General features: G+C 39.2%; 1 protein-coding gene across 3 annotated transcripts in view; it reads left to right on the forward strand.

Annotated features, from left to right (window-relative positions):
- The window catches only part of VCAN (versican), a 114020-nt gene that overhangs the window by 70457 nt on the left and 26003 nt on the right, over window positions 1-17560 (forward strand). For 2 of the 3 annotated variants that reach the window (XM_030847128.2, XM_030847136.2), the window contains 4 exons: window positions 43-5265; window positions 8810-8923; window positions 11171-11284; window positions 16423-16581. In XM_030847128.2, coding sequence (XP_030702988.2) covers window positions 43-5265; window positions 8810-8923; window positions 11171-11284; window positions 16423-16581 — 5610 coding nt within the window. The remainder of the gene's footprint in view (window positions 1-42; window positions 5266-8809; window positions 8924-11170; window positions 11285-16422; window positions 16582-17560) is intronic. The other variant, XM_060295975.1, reaches the window with a different exon arrangement.

A 17560-nucleotide genomic window follows, 5' to 3' on the forward strand; every position in this document is an offset into this window, starting at 1 on the left:
ATCTTCTATTTAAGTATTGTGAAAACTCTTTGTTTTTTTCAGGTCGAATGAGTGATTTGAGGGTATTTGGTCATCCAATAGATTCAGAATCTAAAGAAGATGAGCCTTGTAGTGAAGAAACAGATCCAGAGCATGATCTAATTGCTGAAATTTTACCTGAGCTAATTGAAATTGATCTATACCACAGTGAAGAGGATGAAGGGGAAGACGAGGAGTGTGCCAATGCTACTGACGTCACGACCACCCCATCTGTGCAGTACATAAATGGAAAGCATCTAGTTACCACTGTGCCCAAGGACCCAGAAGCGGCAGAAGCTAGGCGTGGCCAGTTCGAAAGTGTTGCACCTTCTCAAAATTTTTCAGACAGCAGTGAAAGTGATAGTCATCAGTTTGTAATCACGAAAACTGGAATGCCTACTGCCATGCAACCTAATGAGTCTAAAGAAACAACCGAATCCCTTGAAATTACATGGAGACCTGAGATTTACCCTGAAACACCAGAGCATTTTTCAAGTGGTGAGCTTGATATTTTCCCCACAGCCCCAGGCCGTGAGGGAGAAGCCACAGAGGGGCCAGAATCAATCACAGAGAAAAGTCCCGACCTTGATAATCTGGTACATGAACGTACTGAATCGGTACCTCTGTTTCCTGAAGAGTCTTCAGGAGATGCTGCCATTGACCAAGAATCTCAAAAAATGGTCTTTTCAAGGGCTACAGAAGGAACAATTGGTGAAGAGGCCGAAAAAAGTACTTCTACCACATATACTCCAAGTATAGTTGCAAGTTCTGTATCAGCGCATGTTTCAGAGGATGTATCATTTACCTTAACAGGGACTCCACGGCCTGATGAGCCGCTGTCCACAGTAGAAAGCTGGGTGGAAATAACCCCTAGACAAATTGTAGAGTTCTCAGGAAGTCCTTCAATTCCGATTCCAGAAGGCTCTGGGGAAGCAGAAGAAGATAAAATGTTTGCCATGGTAACCGATTTATCACAGAACAATACTACAGATTCTCTCGTTACTTTAGACACTAGCAAGATAATGATCACAGAGAGCCTTTTGGATGTTCCTGCAACCACCGTATATTCGGTTTCTGAACAATCTTCTACAGTAGTGCCTACCAAATCTGCAAGGGAAACAGACACTTCTGAGTGGGCTTTCAGTACATCTCTTGAGGGAAAGACAAGGAAAGATGAGGAGAAGGGAACTACAGGTACGGCTTCTACAGCTGAGGTACATGAGCCCACGCAGAGATCGGATCAATTAACTTTACCCTCTGAATTAGAAAACTCAAATGAAACTACATCTAGTGATTCAGTATCTGGTACCAGGAAGAGTTTTATGTCCTGGATGACACCCACACAGTCTGAAACGGAAACAGCAAATTCTACTCTTGTCTTTACAGAAACAAACATTTTAGACCATCTGGGGGTACAGACTGCTGAGCCCAGCCTTAGCAGTCAACCTGGGGTTCGGGAAGTGCCGCCCACCGTCCCAGGTAGCCCCGTCTCTGTCTTTGTGGAGCAGGGCTCTGGAGAAGCTGCTACTGACCCAGAAACCACCACCGTTTCTTCATTAAATTTAGAGCCTGAAATTCAAGCCAGAAAGGAAGCAGCTGGCACTTTGTCTCCACATGTGGAAATTGTATTCCCTTTTGAGCCAACTGGACTAGTTTTGAGTACTGTAACGGACAGAGAGGTTGCTGAAATTAAAAGCCAAACATCCAAGGGAAACATGATTTCAGAGATCTCAGGAGAGCCAACTCATGGGGCAGAAATAAAAGGCTTTTCTACAGATTTTCCTTTGGAGGAAGATTTCAGTGGTGACTTCAAAGAATACTCGACAGTATCTCATCCCATAACAAAAGAAGAAACGCTAATGACGGAAGGCTCTGGGGATGCAGCATTTAAGGATACCCAGATGTCACCATCTGTAATACCTACCTCAGACCACAGTAATCACACAGCTGACTCAGAAGAGCCTAGTAGCACCTTGGTCAGCACTTCAGCCTTCCCTTGGGAAGAGTTCACAGCCTCAGCTGAGGGCTCAGGTGAGCAATTGGTCTCAGTAAGCAGCTCTGTTGACCAAGTGTTTCCCAGGGTTGTGGGAAAAGTCTCTGGGACTGATTCCCCATTTATTGACCAAAGATTGGGTGAAGAAGGTGATATCAGTGAAACTGATAAAAGATCCACCATCCTGCCAACAGAAGAAGCTGAAAGTACTAAAGCTTCAAAGGAAGAGGAGGAAGTGAAGGTCAATGGGACAGTTTCAATGGACTTTCCTCCAACTATGGAGCCAGACAAATTATGGCCCAGGAAAGAAGTCAACCCTGTAAGGCAAGGAATTGAAAGTGAAATAGTGTCAGAGGAAAAGATTCAAGAACAAAAGTCTTCTGAACCCCCTCAAAGTTCTGTTGCACCAGAACAAACAACTTTCAATTCACAAACATTTCCTGAAACTGGACTCCAAACCACAGATTATTCTACACTAACAACAAAGAAAACTTACAGTAACAATAAGAAAATGGAGGGGGAAGGCGTTTCCTCAGTTGACGTGTCTACTCCAAACCTGGATTCAGAGGGCTTAGTGTCGTATACTACTCTCCCTGAAGTTACTGAAAAATCCCATATTTTCTTAGCTACTGCCTCAGTGACTGAATCAATACCAGCTGAAAGTGTAATTACAGGTTCAACAATCAAAGAGAAAGAAAGTATAAAACCCTTTCCCAAAGTTATGAGACCAATAATTGAAGAGTCAGATACGGATCTTTTATTCTCTGGACTGGGATCAGGAGAAGAAGTTCTGCCTACTACAGTATCAGTGAATTTTACTGAAATAGAACAGGTCATTAGCACATTACATCCCCAGACTTCTCAAGTGCAAAGTTTAGAAACCAGCATCTTAAATGACACAACTGGAGACTATGAGGGAATGGGAAATGTGGCAAATGAAATCAGACCACTCATTTCCAAAATAGACAGCATGTTCGAAGCCAATGAGACAGCATCCAGCACAACCTTTCTAGAAATTTTAAGTGACACCACAACAGAAGGACCCTTCACAGCAACTCTCACTTTCTCTGCAGACATGGAACATCCTCAAAATCAGACACATAGTCGGGCAGAAGAAATCCAGACTAGGAGACCACAGCCTACGACTGATCAAGTCTCTAACGAGAATACTTCAACAGCAGAAACTAAAGAAACAGCAACCTCTTCCACTGATTTTCTGGCTAGAACTTATGGTCCTGAAATGGCAAAAGGATTTGTTACATCAACACCAAAACCATCTGACTGGTTTGATGAACATTCTGGAGAAGGATCTGGGGAATTGGATGTGGTTGATTTAGTCCACACTTCTGGAACTACTCAGGCAACTAGGCAAGGCAGCACCACATTTGTTTCTGATAGATCCCTGGAAAAACATTCTGAGGTTCCAAGTGCTGAAGCTGTTACTGTTGATGGATTCCCAACAGCTTCAATGGTGCTGCCTCTTCATTCAGAGCAGAATGAAAGCTCCCCTGGTCCAACTAGCACACTGTCAAGTACAATGTCCTATGAAATGTCCACAGAAGGTGCTGCAGACAGTTTCCAAGACCATTTTGGGGGATTTGAGGATTCCACATTAAAACCTGACAGAAGAAAAGCCACTGAAAATATTATTATAGATCTGGACAAAGAGGACAAGGATTTAATATTGACAATTACAGAGAGTACCATCCTTGAAATTCTACCTGAGCTGACATCAGATAAAAATACTATCATAGATATTGATCACACTAAACCTATATATGAAGACATCCTTGGAATGCAAACGGACTTAGATGCAGAGGTACCCTCAGGGCCACCTGGCAGTAATGAAGACAGCACTCAAGTTCTAGAGAAGTCTGAGGCAGCTGTTAACCTCTCTTCAACTGAGGAAAACTTTGAGGCCTCTGGTGATACTCTTCTGGCTAATTACACTCAGGCAACACATAACGAATCGATGCCTCCCGAAAACAGAAGTCAGTTAGATCACATGGGCTTTATCTTCACACCTGGGATACCCATCCCTAGCCCAGAAACAGAATTAGATGTTTTGCTTCCCACAGCAACATCCCTGCCCATTCCTAGTAAGTCTGCCACAGTTAATCCAGAGATTGAAGAACCAAACATTGAAGCAAAAACCCTGGATGACATCTTTGAATCAAGCACTTTGTCTGACGGTCAAGCAATTGCGGACCAAAGTGAAATAATATCAACATTGAGCCATTTGGAAAGGACACAGAATGAGGATGAAGAAAAGAAACATGTGGTTCCCTCTCTTCAACCAGAATTCTCTTCCGGGGCTGAGGAGGCACTGATAGATCCTACCCGCTACGTAAGTATTGGTACTGCCTACCTTACGGCTCAGAGTTTAACAGAGGCACCTGATGTGATGGAAGGATCCAATCCCCCAGCATCCACGGATACATCAGCAGTTTTAGCTGTTGCAAAGCTGTTCTCTCGGACACCATCATCTCCTCCACTCAGTGTCCACTTAGGCAGAGGAGCCTCTGAGCACACAGAGGACCCCCGGCCAAGAGCTCTGCCAAGTACAGACGCCAGCACATCCCCAGTACCCCCAGGAAAACTTGCAAATATCGAAGTGACTTTCAAACCCGCAAGTGAAGAGGACTTTCACATAACTGAGCCTCCATCCATATCTCCTGACACAGAGGCTTCAGAAGATGAAAGTAAACCTAAATTATTAGAACAAATGGAGGCTTCTGCCACAGAATTCATTGCTCAAGAAGAAACTGAGATTTCCCAAGACTCTCAAAACAAAACCAGTGTTCAACTTTCTGGAGACACAGTCAAGGTATTTCCCAGTATTGAAACACCTGAGGCTGGGACTGTTGTCACAGCTGCAAGTGAAATGGTGTTAGAAGGTGCTACACTGTGGCCACATTCTACTTCTGCTTCTGTGATTTATGGGGTCGAGGCAGGTGTGGTGCCTCAGGCCAGCCCACAGACTTCTGAGAGGCCCACCGTCCCTTCTCCTCTGGAAATAAACCCTGAAACACAAGCAGCTTTGATCAGAGGGGAGGATTCCACAGTAGCAGCACCAGAACAGCAAGTATCGGCGAGGATTCTTGATTCTAATAATCAGGCGACACTAAGCACCGCAGAGTTAAATACTGAGCTTGCAACACCATCATTTTCCCTTCTGGAAACTTCTAATGAAACCAGTTTCCTGATTGGCATTAATGAAGAGTCAGTGGAAGGCACAGCAATCTATTTACCAGGTAAGGGCACAACACTGATAAATCTGTTTCCCAGCTTGGAAACAGTCCCTTGGTCCTAACAGAGATGTGTATATAATTTTTGTTGTGATGTTAAAATCAGTGAAGGTTTTTGTATTGTTCATGTAACAGCAGGACAGGCCATAGTATTGATTCCATAATGAGATGCAAAGAAAGTAAGTATAGACTATTTGGGGGCTTTAAAGATATGCTTTGTATTTTTCTGGGTGTAAGAAACAACATACAATTGCAACATGGAAAAATTGAAATTGTTAATGGTATAAAAATTCAATTTGGTTTTACCCACAACTAAAGTATTGCTTTGTCTTATATCCCGTAGTTATACATCTTAGTTTTAAAAACAGGAAAAGCATCTTATTTTTTAAAAATCTCTCATGAATGGGTGCAATTATGGCAATATCAAAATCTGTCAGGTCTTTAAAAATGAGACTAGTAAATAACTTTAATAAACACTTCACATAGTTCATTCAATATTGGTTATCAGTTCATACTTTTGTGTAGTTCCCGTGCTCCAGATTGTCTAGATAATGCTTCTAACACAGTGCCTAGCCATAGGGAGTATTCATCCAGCATATATTCAAGCTCTGCCTGTTGAGAGAAATTTCTGTTTTTTTTACTGAATGGACAGGAAGCATGAATTTGATGCTGGTTCATATAGACTATATCATTTAAGCTTCACAAAAAGGCTACAATGTACACGTTATTATCCCCATTTAAAAGGGTAGGACGTGGAGGTTCAGAGAAGTTCTGTAATTTGCCCGGGGTTGTAGCCACACACGTCATGGCAAAAGTGGGATTTGAACCCAAATCAGCCCCACTCCAAAGCAGGTGGTTTTTTCTACTGGTCTTTGGTGGTATAAAAATGAGTAATTGATATTTAATGATATGTAAGTCAGAAATCTTGGAATGTTTACTGTGTAGAATTTATTTTCCTTTTAATCTAACTTGATAATGTTGAAAAGTTCACTTTAATGATGTTTTCCAAGAACAATGGAAATAACAATGTCAGTGGAATCCACAAGTAGCTATCACCACCTAGTTGCACCTAGAAAAAAAAAAATCAGTACTTCTAGGACTGTGTTGGTTGAAAATATGATTTTTTTTTTTTTTTTTTTTTTTTTGCGGTACGTGGGCCTCTCACTATTGTGGCGTCTCCCGTTGCGGAGCACAGGCTCCGGACGCACAGGCTCAGCGGCCATGGCTCATGGGCCTAGCTGCTCCGTGGCATGTGGGATCCTCCCAGACCGGGGCACGAACCCGCGTCCCCTGCATCGGCAGGCAGACTCTCAACCACTGCGCCACCAGGGAAGCCCAAAAAATATGATATTTTGATATCATATTTATATATCAAATATATGAAAATATTTTAATGAATATGTTTTACAGCATGGCTGTACTTAGAATTATTCTTCTGATCGTTTCAAACTTATCTTTTGTGCTACTAATGCTTCAGTTTGTTGTGATTCAGTTAGAGTGAAATAGTCATAAAGTGTAACTTTCATAAATGACTTGAAGTATTTCGTGAATAAAATTGATCAAAGGTGGCTGATGGATTTTTTTGTTGTCACTCTTTATTTAATCTGTAAATGATAACCTAGTAATCTGGCCAATATTTATTCTTTTGTAATTTAGTTGAAATATACTTCAGGTTAGATAAAATATGATATAGAAATCACTGGTAATAACTATATATATAGAGAGAGTTAGATTTGACAAATGAATGAGAAATGTATACCAGTTATCCAGTCCACAATGTTTACCTAGAATCAGAGCTTGCGTCTTCATTGCAAAACACATTGTCACTTTAGGCTAGTTCAGTAAACAGTAGCTCCTGTTGGATTGCCTGGTCTATCTGTTGCAGTTTCAGCTTTCAGAGATGACTACAGAGTGTTTAGGGGAGAATAAAATGCACAAAAACAAAACTATTCTAATCTAAACTACTTTAACTTCACAGCCCCCTTCCTTGTCAAGCCCTTGTCCCATACTCTCGCATGGTGTCTCATGTCTGTGGTGGGAATAATGCTGTACCTCACATTTGTGTGGTACATAGCACTTTACCAAGCCCTTTCACTTAAATGTCATTTGGATTTTGCACTAAGAGCAGCAGGTAGATATGCTGTTGACCATAGCCTTGTCATCTAGGCAGTGTGCTTTCAAAAGCAGAAGGCTAAAATGGCTAGGGCGATTTTAAATATCTTTAGAACTATAGGAGAGTCTTAGCAAAATTGGGGTCACTTTTGAAGAAATAGTTGCAACCATCTGAATTAACCTAATTATCATGTTGAACCCACACATGCGAATGTGTATCTATCAAGTCTTTCTAGTAGTCCAGAATTTTCTTAACACTCAGAAAGTGTGAGTTTGACTTTCCTGGGTGGGAAAGGCTCAGTTATCTTCTATAGCAGTACCTGTTTATCCAAATATTCATGTTTCATAAGTAGACATCTTTTCTTCGTGTACATTATTTCAGACTTTCAGGACTTCAATTTTTGACAATATGGTTTTTATTCCATATATGACCTATTTATTTCAATTCTTTTGTAAAACATTTAACTCTCATTTGGATTCTTAAACATCTGAAACAAGCAATTATGGAAAAGTATTCAAATAATATATATAAGCTATTAATGTAAATAAAGTTATCCATGCAATATTGCAGAATAATATATATATTACACAATAACATATGTAATAATATATATATTACAGAATAATAATAATATATTACAGAATAATATATAGTGTAAAAGTACTTGCATTTAGAAAATACGTATTAAACCGTTTTCACCTCATAAATTTGTATCTCTGGCCTTTATATTGATCTGCTAGGAGTGTCAATTTTGTGTTTTAATAAGAAAATTGTAATAAAAATCTGGGGTTTCATTTAAGGTGAGGTTTTTGTATTTGGGTTTGTTTTTATACAGTAGAGTTTAATCCATGTGTTGCTTTTCTTCAAGTATAGTTTAAAGGAGTACATTTGGAACGTGTTTTTGGAAAAAGCATATTAATGTAGCAGAAGAGACTTCAGTGCACACTTTCGAAGAAAAAGTTTCTGAGCATTAAGTGGTAAAAGGCAATAATAATTCAAATGATGGTAACAAGCCAATGCTAAAAAGAATGCATGTTCTGTGTATCCAGCCATTTCACATGAACTAACCTCGTTTAAAAGAATACATTTTCCATTCACTGTGCACATACGTGTAATCATTTTGACTAAAATCAATTGCCATTATCATGCCAACTAAATCTGCAGTAGAATGTATTAGTTGCCAGATACCATACAAAATATTGTTTAAAATAATGATGGTTGAATCCCGGAAATGAATAGATGCAATTTGTAATAATTAGATATAATGCCAAGAAACACTCCAGAGAGAAAAGTTAATGTTAATTTTGAATGTGTAGTGTCTCTAAATTGCTATGGTAAAGCTTATGTTATGGTAGCGAGAAGTGGCATTTTATGCTAAAATATGTTGAAACTTAGAGATGAGCCTAATTGCTTTTCTTTCTTTCCTGAACATGGTAGGACCTGATCGTTGCAAAACGAACCCGTGCCTTAATGGGGGCACCTGTTATCCTACTGAAACTTCCTATGTGTGCACCTGTGTGCCAGGATACAGTGGAGACCAGTGTGAACTTGGTAAGATGTTCTCGCGTGAAAGACTGTAGCGCTTTTCCAGAAGATGTACTGGGGGAGAATTTATATTGCTTGAATCAATCAGAGGATTTCGGAGAAACCTATGTGTAGATGAATTACATGTTAAGTGAAATTAAAATCTTAGAGTAAGTTAAGTAGGGTGTGGGAAAGAGGGATAGATATTTACTGAATTTTGTTGATATACCCAAGACTCAGTGAAGCTTACTGGGGTCAGCTGTGTCTTTGTGTGTTTTTTACACATAGACTTTACAAATGTAAAGTAGTGTTAAGTATTGACAAATATGTTGATGTTTGTCTGCATATCAATAAATTATCAATTTAAATACAGATTTTGTAAGAAAGCTCTATTTAAAAAATAGGGAGTTTTTCTGTTTTGAGATAACTTGTTGCTCTCATGTGGAAAAGGAAAGCGTCTTCTCTGGCTGTCCCCAGAGACCAGCCTCACCCACCTCTTCCTCAAGACCTTGTGACATTGTTGTCTTCCTCCTCTCTTTTGGGTTCCAAAGAATATCACTGTCTCTTTACTAAATCAGCTCCTTTTACTCCCATTCTTATTTAGGTTTCCTTTTCCTTAAAAAATTTTTTTAAAAAGGACCCCAGTTTTGATTTGGCTGAATATAGATGTTGACTCTAGAAAAGAAATGATTGGATCTACCGACTAGGTGCTCCTTCCGGCAGCACCATAATGGTTTACTCATAATGATCAAATAAGGAAGGCCCATGGATTACACTTTAGATTACACAGCAGTATTGAGATAAAACCCCCAGCATTCATGTTAAAAGAATACTTATCTTTAAAAAAAAAAAGTCAACAGAGCTAGTAAGCTCAATTTGTGTACTAATCAGTGAGGATATAGAGATCGCAATAGATAACATTTAACAAGTAATTATATTTTAAATATCAAATTTACATATATATGTATAAAAACATTTCTGTTGCCCCCATTCTTTTTCACATTACAATCAGTTAAAAATAATTTAATGAGTTATTATATGTGAAGCTGTTAGATCAGTGTGGGCACTTAGCGAACACTGTAAAAGTATTTGCCAGCATTATTATATAATATTTTTCCTAAGGCCATTTCTTTAGGAAAGAATACAGTATATACCTCTTAGAAATTTAATTTACTTTGTATATTCATTTTTAATACTTAATATAAAGATTAATTAAATTTTTAGTGGAATTACAAAATGCTATGGAATAAAGGCATTCATTTCATCACAAGAGATCATAGAGGTCTATGTTAGAAAGGTTGCATTTGATACAGATTGAAGTTGGGGAAGATTTTGATAAGTGGGAGAGGGGGACTCAACACAGCAAACAAAAGCACAGAGACCACAAACTGCAGAATGCATCCGAGGGGCTACGAGTATTCAGGATGCCTACTTAGGGGTTTGTGAGAGAGAAGCATTGGGAAAGAGTATTGGAAAGCAGGTTGGATCTAGATAGGTCTAGGAAGGTCCTGGATCCAATGTACTGAAGGGGTTTACTTCATACTCTAGTCAAGTGATTCTGAGACTTTAGCATGCGTGAGAATCCCTTATAGGGCTTGGTAAACTACAGTGTGTTGTTCCCATCCTCCACAGTATCAGATTCAGGAGGTCTGGGGTGGGCCTGGGAACATGCATTTCTAATCTAGGTGATGCTGATACTGCTGGTCCAGGGGCCATACTTTGAGGACCACTGCCCTGGATAATTGGGACCCTTGGAATGTTTAGAAGCCAATGAGTAAAATTATCTTGATTGTGTCTAAAGAAGATGACAAGCAGCAGAGTGAAGGATCTATTGGAGAGGGAAGAGCCCAGAGGCTATGCTCAGTTAAGCATTTTCAGTGTTCCACATGTGAGGTTATCAGAGTGTGAGCTGGGATAGGGAGTGGGAAGGCTAGGGGGATTCTTTATTGGTTTTAGGACTCATGTGACTCATCTAAAAGCAATGGAGATAATGACCCTACTCTGAATATATTTGAAATTTTCTTCAGGTTGCCAGATTTAGCAAATAAAAATATTAGAAGATCAGTTAAATTTGAATTTTGGATAAAAAAAGATTTTTTTTTAGTATAAGTATGCCCTAAATAAAGCATGTGACATACTAAAGTTTCTCCTTTTTTTAATCAGAAATTAAAATTTAACTGGCTATCCTGTATTTCACCTGGCAATCTTATACTAAATAAGATCCTTTGACCTGTTTTGAAAGTACTTTTGTGGCCTTTTACGATTTTGTTTCAGATTTTGATGAATGTCACTCTAATCCTTGTCGCAATGGAGCCACGTGTGTCGATGGGTTTAATACCTTCAGGTGTCTCTGCCTTCCAAGCTACGTTGGGGCACTTTGCGAGCAAGGTAAGAGCTCTTGCAACATTTGTATGATGAACAGGTTGATACTTCAACTGTTAATTCTAGACAGCTCTTTTTTTTTTTTTGAGCAATTTTGGCCATGTTGCAAATTCTTTTTTGCAGAGGAAATTCATAGGTTGCCTAAATACATTAAGTTTCCTGATGTGTTCGTAGCTCACAACATCTGAACAACAGTGTTGATTTGATCATTGTTGCTTTACTGATAGAATGGAATTTCAGACAGGCACACTGAGCTGAATTTAAGGACATCTGTCCACCTAAAGGAATGTTGTTGTATGTATTCCTCCTGGGGACAAATTAGGCATTGATTTTAATCCATGTATGTGGCTTGTACCAAGGAGTATTGAATTCAGTGTTAGTTGCCTTTATTTTCTCCCCCTAAGCATGTGAGACTCAATGGGCTTATTGTTCATAGTCAATCATCTCTGGAGAATGAGTTAATACAGTTGTGTGAATACGTTCGTCTTGGCTTGGCAAATAATACAGAAAAGATATTGTGAACCAGGTTTCTTTCCTACTGAAGAAACATCTACTTTTTCTGAACGAAAGAAAGGCTTAAATTCATGATGGCTTGAATCGTGTGATCCCTGTAATTTGCATTTTATGGCCAACATGAGATGTATTTTGGGTGGTTTTTTTTTTTTTTTTTTTTTTTTTTTTTTTTTTTTGCGGTACGCGGGCCTCTCACTGTTGCGGCCTCTCCCGTTGCGGAGCACAGGATCCGGACACGCAGGCGCAGCGGCCATGGCTCACGGGCCCAGCCGCTCCGCGGCATGTGGGGTCTTCCCGGACCCGGGCACGAACCTGTGTCCCCTGCATCGGCAGGCGGACTCTCAACCACTGCGCCACCAGGGAAGCCCTTGGGTGGTTAATGGTAACATATCTGAGCTCATCAATCAGAAACAGATTGCATACTCAGCACACTCAGTTTTGGACCATCGATTTCCTCTACTTAAAGTCATACGGTGGTTTGGCTTTGACAAAAGTGCTTAATGCCAAACTTCCATTCCACCAGACAAAACGAAAATGAGTGTCTAATAACTCAGGCACATTGGGTCTGGCCTCACATTCAGCTTTGCAGCATTAATCTGGATGGCATCACAATTAAAGCAAAAGTAAAAGGAGCATGCATTGAATTGCCAGTGGAAGGGGATGGGCGATGCTTGGGTTTTTTAGGGTTGTTTTTTTTTCTTTTTCTTTATTGCATAGGATGGGTCTGTTTCAGAATTTTAAAAGGTAAATATGATAATTGACCAGACAAGATCCTCTTCTTTAAGAAAAACAGTGAGAAAGATGCTATTTGTTGAAGAAAACAAAAGGGTGAGATACTTGAGACATTCATATATCTTATTGATAAAAACGATTCTGGCTTCGCTTAGTTCCAAGTATAAGGAGTGATTCAAAAAATCATTTGTTCAACAAGTGTTTATTGAGAACCTACTGTCTGCCAGGCACTGTTCTGGGCACTGGCGATAGAGCTCTGAATAAAACAATGTCTCTGATCTTCCTAACCCAGCATAATTCTTGGCAGGGAATAAAAAGAGATAGTATTTGTTGGATACTTTATAATTTACCATATGCCTCCAGGGTACACCATTTCCTTTGGTTAACAGCAGTATTTCCGTGGGTTAAGTGGGCCAGAAATTGAGGCTCAGGAAGGAAAAGTGATGTGTTCAAAGTCACACAGCTAGTAAATTAGACAGTGGGCAAAATGAACCTAAGTAGCCTTGGAAAGTCCAGTTTTTTCTCAGTATCTTCACTCTTCTAAAGTAACTTTTAAATATAAGCATTTTATTTAGATGTGAATCTGATAGATTCAGCAGCAACATCCTTGGAAGGGAGTTTGGGACCAATTACCTTTTTCTTCTCTTTAAAAGAATATTAAAGAGGAAATTTTTAATTTTTTTTTCCATTTCTGGTACCACCTAACTGTCAGGTATATTCTATTTTATCTTAAAGCAAGTTTAACTTTCATCCACATTATTTGCTGAGAAACAGCCATCCCAGTCTGTTTACCAGATGCAGCTGTGCTCTTGTGATTTATTGCCAGGACACTGATTTTTTTTCCTCTTTCCAGGTTGCCTAAGAACAAATGTTTTCTTCATTAACAGCAGTATTGTTGTCTAAACAGTTTTCTATCCAAATTTCGGTGATGACTGTGTTGTTTCTTCAGCTGACCTATTCTGTTCTTTGCTTTAGAAACTTCACAACTCCCAATAACTCTGAAATAGGGGACACATTTGGTGGAATGATAACAGATCTTAAAATCTAGAAGAAGGTCTTAGAACATTGGAGAGACAGTTCTGTACAGTTTGCCCCCAAAGTCAAGATACAGCTTGCCAGCCAGAAGTGCTGAAGTGTTGACAGTTTCTTAAGGCTTGAGGGCTACATGTCAGAAGTGTTGAAAACATTACCTATATAGCATAAAGAGAATAGATTTTTAGTGAGATTGTTTAAGAGTGACAGTTTCAGCTTCTGTGGTCACGAACAAGTGTTGTCGTACCCTTCACCTCCCCCGAAACACACAGGCAAAACTAAATCTGGGACTTTGTAATGTAACCTATGCGCTATGTGAGTTTTAAAGTATAAGAAATATTTCCCAAAGTAGGGTAACACTTAAGAAAACATCAATCCAAAAGAGTTGCCTTTTAATAGATGATATGTATGTCACATTATTTTTAGGTAAGTTGGAAAAAACAGACTGCTTCTGAAATTCTCCTTTCAGAATAGCCTCCTAGAAGATGCTGCTTGATACATAGTCCTTAATTACATATGTGATGAATTCATGAATGGTAAAAATTAGGTGAATCAGTGTGGATATTTGGCTTTTTTAAAAAATAAAAACTCGTCCGTTGTGTGATTTGCACATTATTTACAATCATTGGGAAGTTATGAGAGTACAGATAAATAATCTGTCCCTATTTGGTTTTAGCAGAACCACTGCCTCTATGTTTTGGACCCATGTCCTGATAGGAATATACACACCTGCTAATTGAGGAAGGCATTATAACAATGTCGTTGTCATGCATCTAAATTTTAGGATCCTTTGGTGTTTTGTGTGTAAGAGGAAAAATACTTAATCTATCTCAGTGATAAAAGACAAAGAAAGAAAACCAGACTAAAACCATTTGGGTTAATAGAGGATAAGAGTGTATAGAATAATTTTTTTCTGATATATTTTTCAGTAAGTTACGGCTCCTCTAGAATCTTAAACTGCGTGTCTTCAAACAAATGATCATTTCCAAGGTTAAGGGAAGCTATGCTATTACAATATCGTATCATTGACTTTGTCAGTAAGGGTAGTCTAAAAAATTTTCCAACTCTCCTCCCCTATAGACTAACCCCTTCATATGTGAAGATCTGTTTCCTCCCCACTCTTCCCACCTCACTTCTGAAATCTTCCATGGGAACTCCCCCCCCCCAAAAAAAAATCACTACATCCAAGTAGCCAAAATAGGCTTCACTCTTGGGTGCCAAGTGCTACTGTGATACCACCTAACTGTGTCTTGAGTCCTTTCCTGTGAAATTTGGTGGTGTGTCCAAACAACTCCGTAATATAACTCAAAACTTCCGGTGCACATTGTTTAAATCAATTAGTCAGCTGGCTCTAACTAAGCAACAGGCCTGATAGACTAAACTGAAATAAAGACTGCTCTCAGAGATAAGCTGCATCTGTTGTATGATTATGGTCTAAATCACTGAAGCCAGGAAAAAATTAACTCTCTCACCATGCAAGCTTTCCCAGAATTACAGGACGAGGAGGAAATGCAGTGAGAATCAGGAGACAATCTGACTTTCAACATGACCACCAAGTCAGACATATAAAACGAGCATTCATTTCATCTAGTAGAGTTTTATCTTCATCAATCAGTAAAATTAGGGGAGGGGAGGATGATCATGAGATAACCTGGAGTTTTCACAGCGTCTCCAATTTCATAAACTTCGCAGTTTTGTTAGTTTTTACACGTAACTAGTTCAGTATATTTGTGAGATGTTTCGTGAAAGTTAAAATTATTTCTATTGATTACTAACATACAGTTTAATCTCACCTGTGAGTGGGCATGTCCAAGGGAAGATTGCCAATGAGAATGCAGTTCTAGGGACTTCCCTGGCGGTCCAGTGGTTAAGACTCCGCGCTTCCACTGCCAGGGGCACGGGTTTGATCCCTGGTCAGGGAACTAAGATCCTGCATGCCGTGTGGCACGGCAAAAAAAAAAAAAAAAAGAGAGAGAGAGAATGCAGTTTTATGAGCAAGACAGCTTTCCTATGAAATACTTAAAAACTGGCAATCTAGAAATTATAGCTGAAGCTTACTGCCAGTGCAAAATTTAGACATATTTGAAAAGTGTTTTCATCTCACCAGGATACTGGTTACAGTGTGCTTGTTGCAAAAGAGAAAAATATATATTTGTATACACATATGCATATGTGTATATGGTGTGATGGAATGAGGGGTACTAAATTAAAGTCATTCTTGATAAACTTCAAATCCCGATACTTTTGCACTGGGAGTTACCTATATTCCCTCTCATTTTGGGAAAAAGGCTCACAGTCCTTAGCTATATCCCAGAAGCTGCCGACTGATGAAGAATTTTTTCTTCTCTTAGTAAATCTTACAAGAGGCTGTGGCCATCCAGCTCTCTCTTCGGGAAGTGGGAAAGGACTATTTCCAGAGCCTTTGAAGTCCTTAAGCAAATAGAGCATTCATAATCCTTTTAACCAGAATTCTTATCTTATCACTTGAATGATGCTCTTTAGAAAAGTTGTGTTGGCAAGGAATTAGCCCCAATTGCTTCACAAGTGAGTCAGTAGACACTGCAGTCTAAGGAGGTTTTGAATGGCCCCTTTTCCAGTTTTTCTCCTGCTGAAACTGGCTTTCATCAGGGAAAGAGCAGTTCGATAGTGCCTTTCCAGTCCTAAGATGTATTGCCACCCACTTGGCAGGAATAATTTGGGCTCCCTTTATCATAATTTCTTTGTCATCATGACCAAAATTTGTGAATCCCTTGCTTCGAGGACATTGCATTGATATTGGCTTGGGTCTTCTATGAACTTTTGGATGGGTGAATCAAGTCTGAATGACATAGATGAGTTTAATAAGCCCCTGCCTTGTTTCTTCCCAGACACGGAGACATGTGACTATGGCTGGCACAAATTTCAAGGGCAGTGCTACAAGTACTTTGCCCATCGACGTACGTGGGATGCAGCTGAACGGGAATGCCGTCTGCAGGGCGCCCATCTCACAAGCATTCTGTCTCATGAAGAACAAATGTTTGTGAATCGTATGTACCAAATATACATGGGTTTTCTGAAGCTTCATCCATTCTTACCACCTTCTTCCTTTTTCCTGTATCTAACTGGAAACAAATAGCTTTCTCAGTTGTGACTCAACTTATTAAATCCTTCATCTGTGAACTAAAATCATCTCTACTACATGAGCCCCCTACTTTGAAAAACATTCAACTGTAACATAGAAAGGCATTTCATGGTTTGCCAGCAGTAATAGTTGAAACAGCATGCTATAGGTCAAATCATATGAAATTACTATTTGATCATATTTTGACTTAAAGAAATGACCACCTCTTATGTTTCCAGTCTAATTCTTCCCAGGCTTTTGGTCTCTGTTTTGAATATGTACATATGCTGTCTAAAGTAAAAGAGAAAATTGTGTTCAGTTATTTTTACCCCAGTAATTAAAATTGAATTATAAATAGCACCCTAATCTTATCCTCTGTGCGTAATTGGTTCTCATCCAAGTTTCTAATTATTTTAGACCATAGAAAGTGGGCCTCATATTAAGAACACGAATTGAGGGAGACTGAAAGCTAATGAAACTTATTAACAGAGCTGTTTAATAACTCCTTAGATTATAGCAAAGAGAGGAGGGCAGCTAGCTTCTATGTAGAAAATACGTAGAAATTTTTTGCTCATGAAGCATTGTTTGATGCTCTATTAAATATGTTCTCGTGATGCCTGCTATCTCTTAGAAGTTTGTTAATTTGCAATCTGAGTAGAGGTTCATTTAACTTTTTTTCATGGTGTCTTTGCCTGTGACTCATTTCACGGTGAAAGTAATTATTTTTGAGGAAGTTTTGCAGATCTGTCCAGTCTAGGTGTTCACCATTAAAAATGCTTTGAGAAGAAACATGTGGCTTCCAAAATGAGGCTAGCATGGGTGAGATCTGTCACATTTTATTGGTTCACTGAATTTTTGCCAATTGCACAGTTTAATAAAAAAGTAAGTGGAAAGTTTGTATCATG

Source organism: Globicephala melas, chromosome 3 (assembly GCF_963455315.2).
Source record: "Globicephala melas chromosome 3, mGloMel1.2, whole genome shotgun sequence".
In the NCBI taxonomy this organism is placed as follows: domain Eukaryota; kingdom Metazoa; phylum Chordata; class Mammalia; order Artiodactyla; family Delphinidae; genus Globicephala; species Globicephala melas.